The sequence below is a fragment of the Alligator mississippiensis genome, chromosome 3 (genome assembly GCF_030867095.1).
Source record: "Alligator mississippiensis isolate rAllMis1 chromosome 3, rAllMis1, whole genome shotgun sequence".
Lineage (NCBI taxonomy): Eukaryota > Metazoa > Chordata > Crocodylia > Alligatoridae > Alligator > Alligator mississippiensis.
Window position 1 is genome coordinate 180,000,186 of NC_081826.1, and position 20,561 is coordinate 180,020,746.

The 20,561-nt window shown below is 38.4% G+C and overlaps 1 protein-coding gene across 8 annotated transcripts in view; it reads right to left on the reverse strand.

Moving 5' to 3' along the window:
* CNTLN (centlein) overlaps positions 1 to 20,561 on the reverse strand; it is a 369,536-nt gene that overhangs the window by 152,192 nt on the left and 196,783 nt on the right. For all 8 annotated transcript variants that reach the window (XR_009460954.1, XM_059724694.1, XM_059724692.1 and 5 more), the window contains 2 exons: positions 15,919 to 16,040; positions 13,446 to 13,571 (listed from right to left, as the gene is read on the reverse strand). Coding sequence is in view for 7 of the 8 variants with exons in the window: in XM_059724694.1 (XP_059580677.1) it covers positions 13,446 to 13,571; positions 15,919 to 16,040 (248 nt within the window). In the remaining variant the exon portion in view is untranslated. The remainder of the gene's footprint in view (positions 1 to 13,445; positions 13,572 to 15,918; positions 16,041 to 20,561) is intronic.

Below are 20,561 nucleotides of genomic sequence, written 5' to 3' on the forward strand. Positions count from 1 at the left end.
CTCCCTCTGGTGCTGGGGTCTGTGCATCCCAAATGCCACGCACTCTCTGGTGCCGGGGACCCCACACTGCCGTGGGCCCCTATGAGGCCTCCTCCATCCCCTAATAGCCTCACCCAAACCACCGGTATTATACAACAACAAACAAAACACAAGCCCCTGGGCTGTAACAAATTCAAGCCGCCCGGCTACAACGTCATTAAGATCCACTGGGTGAAGAAATAAGGTCTCCTTTTGGGCAGGGGAGAGCCCTGGGATTAGGGTAAAGGTAGGCAGCGAAAAGGATACCTGGTACACCCTTATCATACCCTGGGATGACCTAACAGAGGACAATGGACCTCTAGTCCGTGATGAAGGAATGGATCCAGAGATACGCAGCTACTGGAGGCCGTAACATCTGTATACCAACAGTGTCATGTGGACAGGGTATAGGGGAGGTGGAGCCCCAAGTCAGCTGTGACCGAAACATGAGTACCCCAATGGGGAGTCATCTATTACATCACTGAACCTCCCCGCTTTGATTCTTTTGGATATCATCAAGACATGACAGGCAAGTTGGGGATGGACCCTGCATAAGTGATTGTTTACTAGCTAAAGTGGTAATTGCATATATTGATATATACAATTGTATATATTGACATGATAATTGTATAATAATTGTATATATTGACATGAAAAACAATGCATGTCAGGGCTTTCAAATCCACAGATCAAATCCTAAACAGTAATGCACCAACTGAATTAAATAGGAAAAGTAGAACTGAAAATAAAATTTTATTTTATTACCTAATTTAAACATAATTAAAAAAAATAAACATAAAACAAAACTGTACAGGACACTCTTTGACCATATGCATAAAATAGGTTTCACTCTGTAGCCATGGAAGACCTTTAGGCAAAGGAGATTCATTACTGGTAATACCTGTCCTCTTTTCATCAAGATTGCTAATAAGTAATCATTCAGTTAAATTTTGAATTTAATGAAGTTTAATAAAGTCTAAGCTTTATAACTGTAATGGTAATACTCAGCAGGTGAACAATTTTTAAATCTGTGATATGCTGAAGCTAATTAATAATAAGCTAACATCCCTTAGATGTAATATTCACATGAACTAGTTTCTGTCAATTTTGTTTACTTGAAAATAGTATAAATGATTTTTGAAACACTGCAAAACTTTGGTTTCTTCTTTGATTGAAGATCTACTTACTATTTATTTTCATTTCCTTTGGGCTTTTCACAGTTTTAGCATTATTCTTTGAAACAAAGCATGTTAACTATTTTTCACACCAACTATTTCATAGATGCCTGACATATAGATTCAAAAATATTTAAAAATGACCTCAAATATTAGCACAGCCATATTAAAATAGAACAGATTTAGTTTTATGGGAAGTGCCTCTCAAAGCACTTTTTAAAGCAATTAGTATCATAGTGACTGGATAGAAAAGACACCATCTGCTTTGTGAGATATGTGTTAGGATAATCAAAGGCAACTACTCACGGACTAATCACAAGGCCAAGTCCAACTCCCACTTAAGTTACCGGAAAGATGGGTTCTTCTCAGAAAAAACATGATTTAAAAATGTATAGCTAAGTTTGTAAAGTAAAGTACATATATCACTCTAGTTATGACTGCAAATCAAATAAAAAATGTCAAAAAGGTTTTTTGTTGAGTTGAACATTTCACAAATATACCACAAAACATTGTATGACTAGCTAGTATTCATAACACAAGAGCATAGAAGAAGATTTGAATGCATGACAAAGCTTTCCAACCTTCAGCTGGTTTTAAGATTCATGCAGTCTACTTAGCAATATTTTTACAATCATTTCTCAGTTGTTCTGGTTGTGAGGAAAGAGATTTCTGAATACTTCCGGGAGGAGATCAAGATGATTTTATTCCTATAGTAATAAAATCCTCTGGCAAATCAATTTCTCCAAATTAAAACGGCAATTCTCCCCCATACAAAAAAAGAAAGAAATATATGATCATCCTCAGCACCAAGAAGCTGAAATGTTAGAAAGAATGACCAGTTACAACAATAATAAAATAGAGAAGGTAACCAAGTAATTATTGCTGGATAAATTAGGACAACAGATTAAAAGCTAGAGATCTGAAGCAATAACGCAATGTTCTATAAGAACAGGTAACCAGCATAACATTTGACAAATATGTAAGAATATTCAGTTTGGAGATGACAAGCAAATCAGACATTAGCACATAATTACTTCAAAAAGAAGTCATATTTCAGAGATAATGAATTCTCTGTGATCCACCACCTTGAACCAACGTTTATGTACTTATAAAGGGAAATGTTCAGTTGGTTTTTTTTTGGTTTTTTTTTTTTTTAATGACAATCACTTTTGGCTTAGGCCAATTACAACTTCAAGTTCTGGATTTTTAGAGGGTTTTAAGTAAACGTTTTTAAAATATGGCAACAATAGAAAGATGATCAAAATACAACTACTTATTTCAGTTTCTGAATATACATCCACCTAGAGCTCCTCCTTAATTTTTGCATGTAAAAATATCTGAGAGCTTCTTCTACAAGCTTTATAGCTGACAGAGAATTAATTAGTTCAACCCAGCGCAATGAGCCAGAAATTCTGGAGTCACTGAAGACTTCCAACATACAGTAACAACTGATAGAACCCTATCAACTCTACTTTGCTTCACAGACCAACGGATGTGTGTTCTAAATACCATGAAAAGGACCATCAATAAATTACCAATAATTATCTATACTCTGATGAAAGGCATTTTTTTTCCTAATAACAAATACCCAGACAGCAGAAAGAGCACAGAGCATACTCATTATGGAACCAATTTGTTTATTTAAAATACAAAAACATATATTAATAGCCATCTACACTAACTCATGCTGGACATTTTGTTCACTTTTAAAGGTACTAACCTTGACCCACAATGATAGCTTATGCTCTCTTCCCATTATCAGAAGGCATTCCAAATTTTGCTTCAGAGTGGTATTAAGCTTTTAGTTATTACCTCTTTTATTGGGTATGTTCAAAAGACACAAGTACTTCATACTTCCAAGATTAGCAACATATTAAAATGTGAACTATAGCTTCAGTTTTTCAACCAAATTACTCCAATTTATCACTAGGCATCAGCAAGAAATCATCTATAACAATCAGTTGCTTACTTATCAAGTTACTAGGATATGAGAGATGCTCATACCATCTGCATATAACTAGAGCTTGTGTATAACATGCCTTATTATTAGAACTACATTTCCTAATACTCATCATTTTTAATTGTCAGCAGTTCTGTAGTTACCATAGGGAGCCCCCACACAGCTCCAAACAAAACCTCCACACACGTTAGAATCTGGCCTTAACAAAAAAAAGTAATTTAAAAATAATACTACATAAATCCTAGCTTAAGCCCTTCTTCATGCTCAGAATCTTCAAGGACTTATTTTCCTGAGAGTTGTCAATATCAAACTAACTTCCTCTACCAGTGGCCTATCATCACTTCTCTAGGAGGGTGCAACCTAATGAAATACTCCCTATCAATCGATAATCATTACCCTGAAACTCTAAAAGTTTCATCACCTATTAATGGGGTGTGGCAAAGATAGACTCTTGCAACTCCTCGACATCTTAATAAAAAGAATGGCAAAAGCAAGAATCTCTAGTGCATGGTGGTCTATGCCAAAACCATCCAAGCAAAGAACATTTTCCATCATTTGTCTTTGGATTACTGTGCAATCATTTTATCTAAGAAATAAACTGATAGAAGAATCTTTATTCTACTAGTTGGATATGTACAACCATTCCATCTGGTCTTAGCTTTCTTTCAACAACCAATAAGCTGAATCCAGTTAATAAAGCAAACTAAATCCAACAGTTATTTTATTTACATCGCAAAATGCTGATCTCAAGTGTTTAATCCAGAGGTGGACAAAATATGGCCTATGGGCTATATCTGGATTGCCAATTGATTCCTATCGAGCCAGCCTGCCACCACTGAGCCTGAGGAGCGAAGGCTGTGTCCCATGCTGCTCTACCCTGACACAGCCAGGCCCAGGCCACATAGCATGCAGACTCCTCTGCCCACCCCCATGCATTCATCTCCATCCCCACCCCCAGGCCCAACTTCTTGTTGGTGCTGTGCAGTTCTGGCACTGCAGCCACTAGCAGCTGGGCCAACAGGGGATGAGGCATGATGCAGCATGCTGAATAGCTGTCCCACCTACCCACCTGCCACGATGAGCCACTGCCACCACAATGCCAGTAGCAGGTGAGTCCATGCCAGCCATGGAGGAGACTCACCCCCCACCCCCTAGAGCAACCACCCCCAACTTTCCTGGTGGGGTGAGGAAGCAGCGGCTCACCATAGTAGGTGGGCGGGCAGGACAGCTACTCTGCATGCTGTCCTGTGCAGGCTTCGCTGCCGGTGGCTGAGGTGCCAGGACTGTACAGCACCAACAGGAAGCTGGGCAGAGGATGGAGCTCGGCCACGCTTAGCTCTGCATGCCATCCTCCCTCCTCAGGCTCCTTGCAGGGACCAGTGGACCAGATAGGCTCAACTGGCATCTCCCCACCTCCCAACCTTCCTGGCCCTCAACAGCTCATCAAAACTACTTAAGTGGCCCTCCGGCCCAAATAATTGCCCCCTCCTGGTTTAATCCAAAGCTTGATCATCTCCCAGGTGTCTGATACAGGTAATGGCATGGGAAAGTGAGGCTAGAAAAATACTTGTTTATATTTTAATTTGAACTACTTTTAAAATGGGGCTGGATCTTTATGCATATTTTAACATTGCTTGTATCATCACAACAATCAATGACATTTTTATTACAAATTAAAATAAATAAAATCAAGCCTTTTGTGGATGAAGTCCAATTGACCTAGTTGTACAGTACATCAGGAATTATCATAAGCCATGAATAAACAGTAACTCCACTGTGGTGAAGACATCAGAAAGATTCCATTAGAGAGGAGTGACAAAAATGATCAGAGGCCAGAAAAACATGATTTAGAAGGAAATGATGAAAGAACTAAGATTACTTAATCTGAGAGGGGATTTAATAACAATCATCAAATACCTTAAGGACAACTATAAAGAGGCTAGAGACAAACTTAGGTCTGTGGCTGTGGGTGACAGTACTAGGAGCAATGGCCTCAAACTGCAACAGATAATTTCATTTGGAGATTAGGAAGAACCTTCTGACTATGAGGGTAGTTAAACACACTGAAAGAGGCTATCTAGAGAGGCTGTGGAATCTCCATCCCTGGAAATTTTCAAGAGATTTGATGGGCTAGACAGACACTTGCCTGGGATGGTTTAGTCGGGGATGATCCTTCCCTGGGTGGGAGGCTGGATAAAATGACCTATAATCCTATGAAAGTGAGAGCAGAGTTCACAATTCAATCAGGGAATCTTGTTCTCTATGAACACAAGAGGTAGCCATGGCCCTAAGGTGAATGGGTCTTAAATTTGATTGGGTCAGTGAAGAATGCCAAAGTATAAGTACTTTGGGGAGGGACCAGGTCAGGTACAAAAAACAAAAAGCTAAACAGATTGTTGATAGGGTTCTTAGATTAAGAGGGAAAAGGACTTTTCAAGCTCTTAGCTGTAAAACAAGCAGATACTTGGGGAAATATGGAGACCTAAGGCATTCCAGGGAACTTCCTTCAATATCCAAAGCTTAGCGCAGGACATGGGAGAGAGAATTATCCCAACCAAGATGTAAATAAGTGACTTTTGGAAAAAAAGTAACAAAAACAGAATCACTAACCGTTGGCATCAGCAGTCCCTCAATACAAGGATGACAGTCTTCCAGTAGATAAGAAAGTCATCAGTGAGTTCAGTGATGACCGAAGAAGACAATCCAAGATCTGCATGGCTGCTTGCAGACATGGCCAACAGTTTTAGGAGGAAGGATTGGATCCTGGTGCTGTCAGGTCACAGCTTTCCCTTAGTCTCTCTCACCTATAACATCCTTATGACATGTCCTATCCAACAAAGTTGGTGCTGTTTAAACATGACTGGTGGTATTTGCTTGAGCCAGAACTCTGGCATTTGTTCTTCTGCCCTTCCAATTGATGTGAAGGATTTCCAACAGACATTACTGACAGTAACATTCCAAGGCTTTCCAGTGTTTCTGATACATTGTCTAGGTTTGACATACATACAACAGGGTATGAATAACAACCATCTGGTAGACAAGAAGTTTGCTTTGAGTCACGATAGCATGGCCACTGAAGACACAAGTTTGGAGATATCCAATGGCAGCACTGGCAGATTTTATTTGGTGTTAAATACTGTCACATATGTTAATTTTTTGGAAAAGGCGACTATCCAGATAGGTGAAATGCTCAGTGTTCTCCAACGACTGCCATCTAATGTTAATATGAGGAAAAGTTGTTTTGGGGTAGGTTGGTAAAGCATCTTGGTTTTTGTGAAGTTGACAGACCATGAAGAGTCCACAAATTTCATATGCTTCACAGAAGCAGCCAAGAGTGACTTAGAACTCTGAGTGAATGGGCAGAGACAACACAATTGTCAGTGTACTGAATATCAGCAATGGAGGTGATTGCTATCTTGGATATGAAATGCAGCTGGTTGATGCCAAAGAGATTCCTGTTCATACAATATTGGACGCTGACTCCAGATGGAAGTGCATCAGCAATAAGATGTAGAATAGCTACAATATAAATGGAAAAGTGTTGTTGCAATCACACATCCTTGCTTGACTCCAGTTCTAATGCTAAAGGGGTCCATTTCTGGGCCATCGCTATGGATGGTTGCTGTCATGTCATCATGAAGAAATCTGATGATGGTAACAAATTTTGGCAGGCATCCAAATCTCATAAGGGCCTCTCTGTTGACTGAATCAAAGGCTTTAGTTAGATCAATGAAGGTCATGTAAAAATCTCTGTGTTGCCAACTGCAAGGGGAGTGAGTCTACTGAGGAGTTTGCAGACAAGGATCTTCCTAGCTCTGGACAGGAGTGCAATGAAAATGCAATCCAATTTATATCCTTTCTTGATTATAGTTACAAGTCTGGCATCTCTCAAGTCACTGAGAATCTGTTCGTATTTCCACATTTTCAGAATAACAGCATGTAGTTGGTGAGAGAGTTTTCTTACACCATCCTTACAAATTCCATTAGGACAACATGTTTTGTTGCTCTTTATCTGTTCAATGGCTTTCAAGGCCTCTTGTTAGGTTGGTGGATCTGCAAGGCAGTCGTTAATGGTGTGTTGTGAAATGGCTTTCAAGGCATTATCTTTGACATTAAAATCTTGGTTCAAAAGCTGCTGAAAGTATTCCTTACACCATGCAGTGATGGTGGAGCGGTCTTTAAACAACATTTTTCCATCCTTGAACCTCAGAGGGATGTCTCCTTGTATGCCTAGCCCATAGATAACTTTGGTTGCTCCGAAGAAACTACGCAAGTTGTGGATGACAGCAAACTTTGGATCTTTCTGCTTTGTCCTCCAACCACTTGTTCAGAAGCTCTATTATTTCATCAAGGAAGAAAGCTAATTTGCAGATCAATGCTGTGAATTCCTTTAATAGTCAGGTATCAGGACTGTTCTGTTTTACTCTATTACAAGAATACACTGGGACTAAATTCACTTTCTTAAAGGGTCTGACAGGGTCAGAGGAAAATATCCCTTAAACAAATGTCATAATTTAGAATGGATAGCACTGAAACATGACTATGCTACTAATGATTTTTTTCATTTATCAAATAGTTGTTTGGAGCCATAAAATCCAAGATGGGCATGACACTAACATAGCATTTTAGTAATCAAAGAAAACATTGACAAAAAAATCTTTCCTTTGTTCTTACAATGTTATTATTCAGGAACACTTTCCTACAATAAGGGCAAAATATGCTCTTTTGTGGGTCTGTATATTTGTGTGTCAACTGACAGCCCTGGGAGGTCAGAGTAAACCATGGAGCAGGTGTTTGATCTAGATTGTGAAAGAGAGCAAAAAACATTACACATGTCTAGGGATAATGCTGCCAAAAGAAAGAGTAAAGCAAAGTACTAGCAGTACTTATATTTTGAAGATGTACAAATAATTCAGAATTCCTTTACAGGAAGAAAATTTGTAAACCTAGAAAGTTTACACAAAAGCTTGCAAACTAAGGAAATCCAGCATTTGGCCATACAGATTCTCTAATCTGTTTATCTTTATTTCTTAGCTTTGAGATTTAGAAACATAAGTTCTTGTATTCTTATTTGCATATCCATTTGCTTGGTGAATGAATGAATTAATCCCCTGCCTTTAGACTAACATGGCTAACTACCATTCTTGGTATTCAGGAGAGAAGTTACAAGCAACTCTCCCATCTACCCCATCTAGTCACAAAATAAAAACAACAAAGAATACTACTATACTTATTAAAAGTGATTCTGAGCTAAATTTCAAATTAATAATTGCTAGAAACTGAAAGATGTGAGAGCAGCTAAGGACTGGAATAATTTAACAGCCCCAGTCATATAGTTCAGAGCTTACAGATGGATGATGAAAGATGGAACCTATTGCTTAGAATTGTACGTGGTCACTTTACCTCCTTTCATTAGGTCTAAAAAAAAAAAAAAAAATCAGCTTATTGATTGAAAAGTGGTAAACAAGTGTAAACTACTGCTGTATTTTAGGCGTAAACTGTCTGCAAGATTCAAGACGGGAACCAGAGAACACGTGGCATACTGGGAGGCACAATTGTTGGGTTTGAGCATCAGATCCCATTTCCCTATTAAATGTACCAAACTATACCAGAATTAAAGTTGCCTTTTCTACCCTAATTTTGCCCCTTTGTACATTACAATATTGTCTTCAAGGACATGATTACACACTATTTTTCCCACAGAACCCAGACCCTTCACATGTGACGAAACATTAACACCTTATTAGGCTGCTTATAGGAATTTAACAGGAAATATGTGTATTTTCAAAAATGGGCAGAAGACGATTCCTATATCACTGTACCAGAAAAGCCTGGTTAAATTAGGAAAAACACTACACAAAAGAATTTCAAAATATAGAGTGAATTGAACATTTTGTCTGGTAGCCAAAACTTATTAAGTAATTGTAACACCTGTTGAAAACGTGTCACAAGAGTGCCAGAAAATGGCTTAAGAGTGCAAAGTCATTAATCCCATCAGACCTGCCCAATAAACCTTAGCCTAGACAGTAACATATTTGCTTCATTTAGCTGATTACGTTTATGACTGAAATATAACTGGTGATTTATTTGAAGTATAAACTATACTACTGGTAAAACTTGATTAATCAGTAAAATATTCAGTCAGCTAAAGACTTCTAGTTGTAGAAACTTATGATGACGGTTGAAACTTAAAAAAAGGTTGTATGTATTTTAATGTTTTCCAACATTTTGTTGCTACTAAATGTTAATCCTGTGAAGTTTTTTTTTGGTTTTATACTACTTAATTAACAACTTGAATAAAAACTAATTTGTGTACTAGCAGTATGGTTCATCCTCCTGAGTGAAGTTTTAAAGTCCATTTGAGTATGATGCTGCTTTTCTATTTTACTTAAGGGGAAAAGAAAATAATCAAGTTCCACGTTTCTGCTTAACTTTAGCAGGCTCAAGCAGATCCTGAATATGAAAACTGGAATGGCATTTAACATCTGGAGCAAAATGGTGTTTGAAGAGCATCACACAGTGCATTAAGAGAGTGACCCCCATGGCTCAGGAATGAATAAAAGGCCATATTCACTCTACCTGCAACTACATTGACTTGCATTACTCATTAGCTTTTGTTTAAGTTGTGCACGGCTACTGAGATATTTATTAAATTAACATTCTATAACACAACAAAAACATTTTAATAATGTGGATAAAAGATGTACTTTAAAGACAGTTATTCCAAGTACAGTTTTTGTTTCTCCTCCAATCCCTTAAATACTGGCAGGAGTTTAGAAGACAGTAGCTGAAGCATTCCCAGCTTTCTAAGGATAACAAGCTTTTAGTGAGTAGCCATGTTAGTTTAAGAGCTATGATACTTCAAACTGGCATTGTTACTTTAAACTGGCATTGTCACTTGAACTAGTGATGCTTATTTTTTTCATCTAGTGGTCCTGGGTTCAAAACAATCTTACACAAATTCAATTTTATATCCCAAAGGATGATAAGAAAGAGGCTCTATAAATCAAACATTGTAAAACGTGGCTTCCTATCCACATCTGACACACTGATTGAAACAGTGCACTTTACCTTAGTAAAAAAAAAAAAGGGAACTGTAGAAGATATAAAAACATCAAGTAAAATAAGCAATGAAAATATTTTCTGTATACATCGAGTTTTATTCAGTAATCCTATTAGGATGGAAGTCATTTAAAGTGACAGTGGAAGAATCTTAACCCCTTCAAAGGATGTGGGTCAAGAGAAACTTATAGGAACACATGCACAGGAACACTGTGGTACCAATAATGACCAGATTTTACTAATAAAAGAAGTGTAATAAGTTGCAATACTGGAGAAGATATTCAGAGATAAATGTGGCACTTTGAACTATAATACCTGACACTCAGTGGGAATTACAAATCATGCCTTAAAATTATTATTAAGTGTTAGATAGCACAGTAAATATTTACTATGCTTTACAAAGGACACAATAAAACAAGAACTCTCACTTGGTTGAGTTTACAACAAACACAGGCAAGACACGTCATGGGATTCCAGGTCCAGGACTGGGTCAACATGGATCAACATACATAATGGACAGCAACTATATCAGCTGTAAAACTGTGCTGTGGTACATCACTTGGCAATAAAAATGATGTTAGCAAAAACAGATTTCAGTACAAAAAAATTCATAAGTCTCTTCTGCTTTAAACAAGGCTTCAGTATCAAAAAACGGGTATACAGATTCAGTATCCATCAATATTCTCCATACCTCAAGCATTCTGCACCTCATAAATCTAGAGAACTTGTATTTTAAGCACTTCACTCAATATTTTCAAAGAAAAGGTGCTTAAAGTTATACTTCCAAGTCCATATATGTTCAAGTGTACTAGTATTTAAAAGTTGCATATCACGCAGCAGCACCTGTTAAAAAGTCAGTGGAATCATCAGATACTAACTCCAGTTAGGAGTCAGTATACCTCCTAAATAATCTGAAGAGTGGTCTACATGCAGTTAGGCCATTATTCCAGATGAAAGTCCATTCTGTCTATCATTCCTCATTTGGAGAACTCCCAAACGTAAAAAAGAAAGAAAAAGGATCTAGGTCTTATCTAAATAATATCTTGAATCTTTAACATCCACATATTGGCCTTGTTTCTCTTGTTTAAATTTAAAAAACATTTTTTAAACAAACGTAGTTAAGCCAGTAGAAAAATCATATGTAGATACACTTATCTAGGTTTAAGAGTGGCATAGGTTTAGCTGAAACCTGTTCTTAATCAATTTAAGTTAAATCAATACATTCTGTGAATGTAAATATGGCCACAAAACTTTTGGATTAACTAATTAAATTGGTTTTAAATATCACACTTCTAGATAACTGGTGCAAGTTTCTTTGCAGACACGTCCGCTGCATTTCTTATTTTAGTGAGTTTGCACATCCCAGCAGGTATTTGCTTGGGTGAGGTTGAGTGAAATCAGAACAAATAATAGGAAGCTTTGTATAAAACAAAATATGAGAATTTTTACTTCTTTAATTGACAAAAAAATAGCCTAAAATTGGCTGCAAATGTGAAATAAACTCTTCAGGGAAACATACTACCACTCCCCATTAGGTCAAAGACCCTCCAGGAATCAGAGGAGCAATTTAGCAAGTATTAAGTAGAACTTAAGGCATTGGTTTTGATCGATACATCTTAAATAGTGACGAGCTCAACTCCTCCTCTGTGCGATGCTGACAGTCCTGGTCTGTGAAAGATCCTGACTGATATAAGAAATGGGATAGCTAGCAAGGCATTCCCTATGAAGACCACACAGCTTACTTCTTAACTCCACAAAAAATTGAAATCACTCACGTTTTTTAACTTTTTGGGCATGCACCACGCATGGTTCCTTTGCTTGCCCTGGCTTTGCAAGAATGGAAAGGCTCTGCTGGGAGATCTTTAGCACTTTTTTGTTAATGGGATGCTACAGGTTGTGCTGGATATGCTGATTAGAGACTGACTGAGGATTACAAGAGTACCTATATAGTTATATGTTAAGTTCTCAAAAAGCATCTATAGCAAGATATAGGGGACCTTTCCTGATTGTTGCCTGTACAAATTAAAATAAATTCATTAAGCAAACAAAAACTGGAATGTGAGAAGTACACTGAGAAGAACAGTTATACAACTGTAAATACTAGGCACTAAAAGAGATAATATGAAGCTGCATGCAATGAAACCAGAGGTAATATTGCATATTGGATACATAAAACGTGCACCCACACTAGTAAATTAACTAACTTTCAACAAAAGTATATTATAATTGTAGCCTTTCTTTATGCTAAGTGCAACAGAGCAGATATGTATAAATATTAAATGGGAAAACGTATTTTCCTTAATGTGGTCATGCTAACAGGCAAAACCTAACCCAAGTTTGAAGAGAAGCTCCATAAGTATCTTGATGGTTAAACAACAAAATCAACCTGACTTAAAACAACTGTTAAATAGCAGGAAAGGATAATTATACTGTAGTAACTTCCTTCTGTCTAGTATAAAGGGAAGTTTTCTTACTTTCCCAGGCTGAGTTTAATAGTCTATGAATTATGAGATCAAAGCAGCAAACTGTATGTTTTCTAAAGTAAGAGTTTCCTTCACCAAGTTTTACACTTACTACAGCTAAAAGAGCTGTGTGAAGGGATCAGCACTAAACCCAAAGGACAGGCAGTGCACAGCAAGAAAGAGAGCAAGTCCCTCGTGCTTTTTGCAGGTCACTACCAAGGACCATGTTAGCAGATCCACACCAGACCCTTAACAGGCAGCTCTGCTGCTACCAGTAATTAGCTTGGACAGCTCTGGCTCCAAGAGTAGCAGCAAGGCTACACCATAATGAGCTCAGCTGGGATTAGCAGGACAGGGCAGGGAACCAAGAGAGCTGAGGCATTCTGCATTGCGTATGTATCAAGGAGATCAAAAAAGGATGGCTGGCTAGGTTATCCCCTCACCACCTCATTCCAAAAATGAAGCATGGCAGTGTGTAAAATACAGGCTAATGAAGAGCGACACCTCCAACAGATGAGAGCCACATTAATTAACACAATCCCTAGATCATGCAAAACAGTTTCTGTTAGTGCTAGCAAACTTGTAACTTGTCACTGATAAGGTGAAAAAAAGCTGATGTTTTTCCTTTCTGTTTTTGGTAGAAGAGGGTTTAATTTTGGAATTTTGTCAGGAATTCCTCTGTGTGGCCTTCAAGGCACAAAGAAAAAAAACTTCAGAAAACCACCAGCATGTTTCTCCATGTGTATATTGTTTGAGAAAGAAACTCACTTTTCAATCAATAGCTTTTTGTGTTCCCTTTTGAAATACGCTAGCTCATTCCAGACAGCATCACAATCTTCCTGGCGAAGCTGATGAGGGTCTGCATGCTGGTGTCGGCTTTTACTACCTTCATTCCTGTTTATAAGTGGGGGTGGGAAAATAATAAATATTTGTTTTGACATTGAAAACATACAAGAAAATAAAACTCAAACACTCTCTTCCCACACCTTCTCTCTCTCCCTCCCACACACCCACACTTGAAATCACTAATGAATAACTCATGTATGCTAAACTGATTTCTATTGCATACGACTACTAAAATTCAGTGTATAAAAATTAGAGGTCAGACTACAGAGTCTCAGAAAAATGGTATGCTAGTATGGCAGTAGAGCTCTGAAATGAGATACGGCAGATCATGGTCTCCCTCATTCATGCAGTCATCAGAAAGGAGGTAAAAGGTCTCCAAGAAAGCTTAGAAGCTACCAGTCCTAGTACTCCTCCCAACCGATCTGAAAGTAACCCAAGTGCCCAGCTTTAAAGCAAGCTGCTGGACTGTTTCCTAACATTAGAATGGACTTTCTGTGGCTTGAGTGTACATCAGGAGATGACTTGAGAAGATAAAAAAAAAAAAAATCATTTTATTTGCTATTAATGATGATGCCAGGAAGAAAAATGAAATAACAACATTTCTTCATTCATGTTTTCATTCTTACTGTGGGCAAAAATTTCGTCAATGTAAAGATACTGTACAATAAAATATGGAAATCCCAGCAGGCCCCATAACACTATAGTATTGTAATACTACATTGGAATGTGGAAACCATAGTAGGCCCTATCATTTCTGCAGCCAGGGATATCTGAGAATCAGTATTATTCACAACTTTTTTGCTACTCCAAATTTATTATTTCTACAGTACTGGAGCACAAGGATTTTATGGTTTCAGTGAAACCTGGGTGTCTTGAATATGTTCTCAACCTACCAAAAGCTGATTTTGTTTATTTTTAATATTTTTGATACATACACAATCTGATTTTTGTGGTGTTGGTGAGTGATTCAACCTGACTTCAACTAAAGCTAAGTATATTTATGCAGTGAATGGACCAAACTACTCCATATCTTGGATAAAGACATCAATCCTGAATTTAACAGTCCATTATTTAAAATTATGAAAAGATTTCAGTCTCTGTTTCCTTTAACTCCCTAACTTTTCTGTTGACACTGCCAATGAGGTTGTCTATTAGAACTTATGACAATATTGTGCAGAAATGGGAATCTACTGAGGTGGGCCAGATTAAGGTACCAGGAACAAATAACAGGAAAGGCTGATTATTATTCACACTGAAGTTGCTATGCCACATAAAACAATAAAATGGCCTACAAATTCTAATATTATAAAAGCCTAAGTCTGTCCCCAACTGCTCCCCTCCCCCCCCCCGTCATTCTTGATGGGCAATTGGATAGTAAATTATATGATTTTTAATGCCTTTTTATTTAGATCGAGGTAAAACAGCCTTTGTTAATAAGAATGAAGCCATAAAGGTTTCACTGGATGTTACAAAAATGTATAGTGAAAGTCCTTGTTATGGAGAACATCGTTTTCCAGGAGCGCACCTAAGCATATGCTGAACATTAAGCAAGTGTTCACACATCCTATGATTTCAATGAATAAGAACATGCTTTCATACTTTCCTGAAACATAACCTACACACCTAAGACCCAAAATGTACTGATATATTTATAAATGTCCAAGATGTCCCAAAAGTATTAGGCATAAATATTAAATTTGAAAGAGAAAATTTATGCCAGTTATGGATGGGGCTTTCAAACATATAAACTTCTCATTTGCTAGATTTTGATATTTTGATTATTTTGTTTTAAAAGATATATTACTGTAGTATGATTTAAAAATGTCTAGGATAACCAGAAGTAATATATTTGTATACATTTGAAAAAAGAGAATATTCTGTTTTGTGAATATTTTTCCTTTAAGAAGGCCATTAACTGATGTCTACCCTAAAATCTTGTTTTTAACATTCAATATTTATAATATTTCACCGGATGTCTATTTACCTCTACGTTATTTAATAAATGCAGTTCTTTTATAAAGTGTTTGTAACAAAAAGCCATCCATTTTTCCATCATAGAAAAAGGAAAAAAAAGAACACACAGTCATCAAATTAATCCACTGGGGAATTAGGCAGTCATAATAAGCAACCCTATCAGACCTTTGTCCAGTAGTCAAGCTCAAAATGAGATCTTAAACAAAATAAGTAATGTCAGCTCATTACATTTTAATCTTGATTTCATCTTTACATTTTCTCATATGATTGTGTGCCAGGTACTCTGCTTTAATAAAAGATAAATAAAAGATCATCACATAATGACTACTTGATTTGAATCAGACTCTCAGAACACCTATGTAATTGTTTCATTCAGATTTAATATTTAGATAAAATATTTTTAATGAGCTATGCAACTTACTTGCTATAACCCTCTTCCCACTGCTTTAATTGCTCTTTTACTGCTCTGTAGTTGGTCTGTAACATCTGCAGCCTCTCCTTGCGTTTTTCATGGGCTGCTCTTAGCTCATCATTTTCTCGATTCTGTAGAATACCAAAAGGCAAAATTAGGAGTTTCATAAAATATAACAGAAAATTTCACATTGTATGTCTGAAACAGGTTAAATTCCCATTTTCAGCAATTGTTACATAAGCAATTTATAATATAATGCAGCTTTTTAAAAATGCAAATAGAAAACTTGGAAATCAGTCACCAGCTTCAAAACATTGGTTTGCTATTTTTTATAACTACTTAAAAATGTCAAGACTAACGTGAATGGCAAGAATTTTCTACTAAACTTGTTAATAATTTTCCCTTTAAAATACACAGATTAGTACACATGGAAATATACAGACTGAAAAGGGATCAGCCCTATTCTGTTTTACTTACAAGACATTTATGATCTACTCAGTATTATTTTGTCTGAGGATGGTTAAGTGGTATATTTTATGCTACACTATGTAAAATCTGATATGCGCAATTTTACCCATTACTCTTCCATAATCTAGTTTGTGGCAAACTACATACCACACAGAAAAGAAAAAAAATTACAATAGCTTTAATATGACAGAGAATGGAAAATAATTAGAGGTATGCAATAATTCATGTTCAAAGATTACCTTGTATATGATTATAAACACTTTTTAAAGGAACCTTAATATTACATCCTTAATAAACATAATTATTAAAAATAAGACCACTTAAATTAACAACTATATTGTGGCAAAATATTAATATAGAATTCAGCTATTATTAATGTATATTTAAAGTTATTTAGAATTTTGAACCTTTACTAGGCATGAAATTCCAAAACAACAGAATATGAATTCTACTTGCAGATCAATAGAAGCCCTTTTCCTGCCATACCAAATCACTACACTACTTCACTCTTATTGTTTAGTGCAGTGGTTTCAACCATTCTTCATTTGTGGATCCCTTTGGAAATTTAGAATGGAAGTGCAGACTACAAGTGCACCGATACAGCGGTCAGTATCGCATTGACAGCGATGCAAGGAAAACTTACATTATTGGCAATCTGCTATTTTTGGCCAGGTGGCTACAGAGTGGGCTACTGTCACCCCAGAATTCACCGCATCCCCGCCTCCAGTGCTCCCACCACCCGCCCCAAGCACAGCCCTGGCCCAGTCCCCTGCCAAGAAGAGGCCAGTGCCATCTCTGCTCCCAGGACCAGCCCACAGCAGCAGCCCACCCTCACCCCGCACGCAGATCTGGTGGGCAAACGCTCCCCTTGACTCCCCAAGGTGCATACAGTGGCAGGAGCCACCCCCTCCCATGCTGCCTGGACAAGCCACTCATGGCTCCATCCCATGACATGCCCCGGCTGGGCAGCACCTGTCCTGCCTCTGTCCCTGCCTCGTTCCCTCCCCATCACTGCAGAAGCCTTGACTGCCCCCTCGTACGTGTTCCCTTCCCCTGTCCCTTCCCCCCAACAGACTTACCAGCTGTATACTGCTCTCTAAGCTTCAGGGCTGCATATCATCAATCAAAACAGTACCACCCAATATGGCTCATTAATAATTGGTCATTGGTATTGGCCAAAAAAATCTTTATCAGTGCACCTCTAGTGCAGACCACTTTAAATTGTAAGTGTGGGTATTCACATACTTTTGATTGATCATAGTCATCTTTTGTGGGCCCCTTAAACAGTCTGCAGGCAGAAGCCTAGCAGTCTGTAGACAACAGGTTGAAAACTGTGGGTCAGGGAGGCCCGGGAGGGAGATTCCTTGCCCTCCATCGAAGCTGACCACGTGAAGGAACACCTTGACAGGCTGGATATCTTCAAGTCAGCCGGCCCTGATGGGTTACACCTAAGGGTACTCAAGAAGCTGGCAAGCATCATAGCTCAGCCCCTGGCATGGATCTTTGAGAACTCCTGGTGCTCTGGTGAAGTGCCTGAAGATTGGAAGAAGGCCAATGTCGTGCCTATCTTCAAGAAAGGGAGGAAAGTAGACCCAGCAAACTACAGGCCCAGCAGCCTGACCTCTACCCTGGGAAAGGTCTTGGAAAGGATTATCAAAGAGGCCATCCTTAACAGACTAGCTGACAGCAATATCCTGAGGGATACCCAGCATGGGTTTGTCGCAGGCAGGTCTTGCTTGACCAATCTCATTTCCTTTTATGACCAGGTGACCTATCATCTGGACAAGAGGGAAGAGACTGACGTTGTATATCTTGACTTTAAAAAAGCCTTCGATCTGGTATCCCATGATCACCTCTTGGCAAAACTGGCTAACTGCGACCTCAACCTCACCACAATTCGCTGGCTGGGGAATTAGCTCTGAGGTAGGACCCAGAGGGTGGTGGTTGACGGAAGCCAATCGTCTTGGTGCGCGGTCACCAGTGGGGTCCCTCAAGGCTCTGTCCTAGGGCCTATATTGTTTAACATCTTCATCAATGAAGTGGACACTGGTGTCAGAAGTGGACTGACCAAGTTTGCCAATGATACCAAACTCTGGGGTAAAGTATCCACACCTGAGGACAGGAGGGTGATTCAGGCAGATCTTGACAGGCTCATGAAATGGGAGGATGAGAACCTGATGGTGTTCAACACTGAAAAATGCAAGGTTCTTCACCTTGGGAGGAAAAACCTGCAGCATCCTTATAGGCTCAGCAGGGCTACACTAGTTAGCACTACAGATGAAAGGGACGTGGGGGTGATGATCGACCACAAGATGAACATAAGCCTTCAGTGTGAACCTGTGGCTAGTAAAGCGAGCAAAACACTGGTTTGCATCCATAGATGCTTCTCAAGTAAATCTCAGGACGTCATTCTCCCATTGTACTCGGCCTTGGTAAGGCTGCAGCTGGAGTACCACATCCAGTTTTGGGCTCCACAATTCAAAAAGGATGTGGAGAAGCTTGAGAGAGTGCAGAGGAGAGCCACACACATGATCAGAGGTCAGGAAAACAGACCTTATGATGAGAGGCTGAGAGCCATGGGACTCTTCAGCCCTGAAAAGTGCAGGCTCAGGGGTGATCCAGTGGCCACCTATAAGTTTATCAGGGGTGCTCATCAGGATCTGGGGGAACGTCTGTTCACCAAAGAGCCCCAAGGGATGACAAGATCGAACGGTCACAAACTCCACCATGACTGACTCGCGCTGGACATAAAGAAGAACTTCTTTACTGTCTGAACCCCCAAGGTTTGGAATAGACAGCTGCCAGAGGCAGTTGAAGCACCCACTTTGAACGCCTTCAAGACACATTTGAATACTTATCTTGCTGAGATCCTATGATCCCTGCTGACTTCCTGCCCCTGGGGCAGGGGGCTGGACTCGATGATCCTCCGAGGTCCCTTCCAGCCTGAATGTCTATGAAATCTATGAAAACCACTGATTTAGTATTTAAGTATCAGGAGTACTTTCAGTGTGACCTAACAAAGGGAAGTATAGCAATATTTTATAACTGTAAACAATAAAATTAAATTTAACAAACACATAGTATTACAGAGAAGTGCTAGCCTCTCCATACTTATAATGAAACTAGCTTTCGAATAAGAGACTGGTTCTTCCATGGCACACTAACCTGAAACAATCCAATAAAGACTTTAAATGCTGTATTATATCTTAGGTTAGAGTTTATCTGGTGTGTCTTGCCCAAGACATTCCCAGCAGATTTTGAAATACTCAGAATTCAAAAAGTGACTCTGCTATTCGCTATTAAAAGTTTTCCCAAATGCTTTTTGACAAAAGAAACACCAAAACAGATTAACCTCCAGAAGTTTAATATTGCTGGAAATATTTAAGATATAAAAGAGCTTTTACTGGTTTTGAGGACTTACAAAGATAATTAAAATTACCACAGAACTAATAAAATGTAATTAATTTTCAGCAACAAAATAGATATGGAGTGAGGATATTCTACAGACTTGTTCATTTCCAGGAAACTATGAACCAGAATATAGGAGTTCTGGTGTGCTCCATAATGGGCCCATTATGGTTCAGCTTGATAGGAGTGGGAATATGCATAAATATCCATTTTGCAGATCCCTAATTCTCAAACCACGTGTGTGATAGTCTTGGCCTGGGGGTACATTAGTTCATGTACTGTTCTAACCAGCTATTGCATACACACCCTTCAAATGTATATCCTGCCATCTGAGAACACTACAAACTCCAGCCACACACTGTTCTGCCCATTACGTATATATGGAAACAGAGTAAGTAGGGCTTGCTTACAAAGAATTCTTCCTGATTAGCAGATGCTGTCACTCTTAGCTTGAATTTACTGTGCCTTTTTAAATTATTTCTTGTTTAACGTCAAATATAAATCTGAAGTGTATTTCAAGCCATGTTGTTTCCTTACCACAAATCAGCCTTGCATATAAAGTTCCTCCTTCAATTGCTAAGTGTCATCATAATAAGAAATAAAAATTACTGTGCCCTAATATCCTCTGAGTATCTCATGATGCAGTTGTGAAATAAACCTCGTAACTCACTGAACAAACAGAGAAACTTAGGGCCAAGAAACCAAATGGCATGCCAAAGGTCAAACAGCTAATTCATAACAAAGCCAAAAAAGACAACATGCATCTCCTAATATCC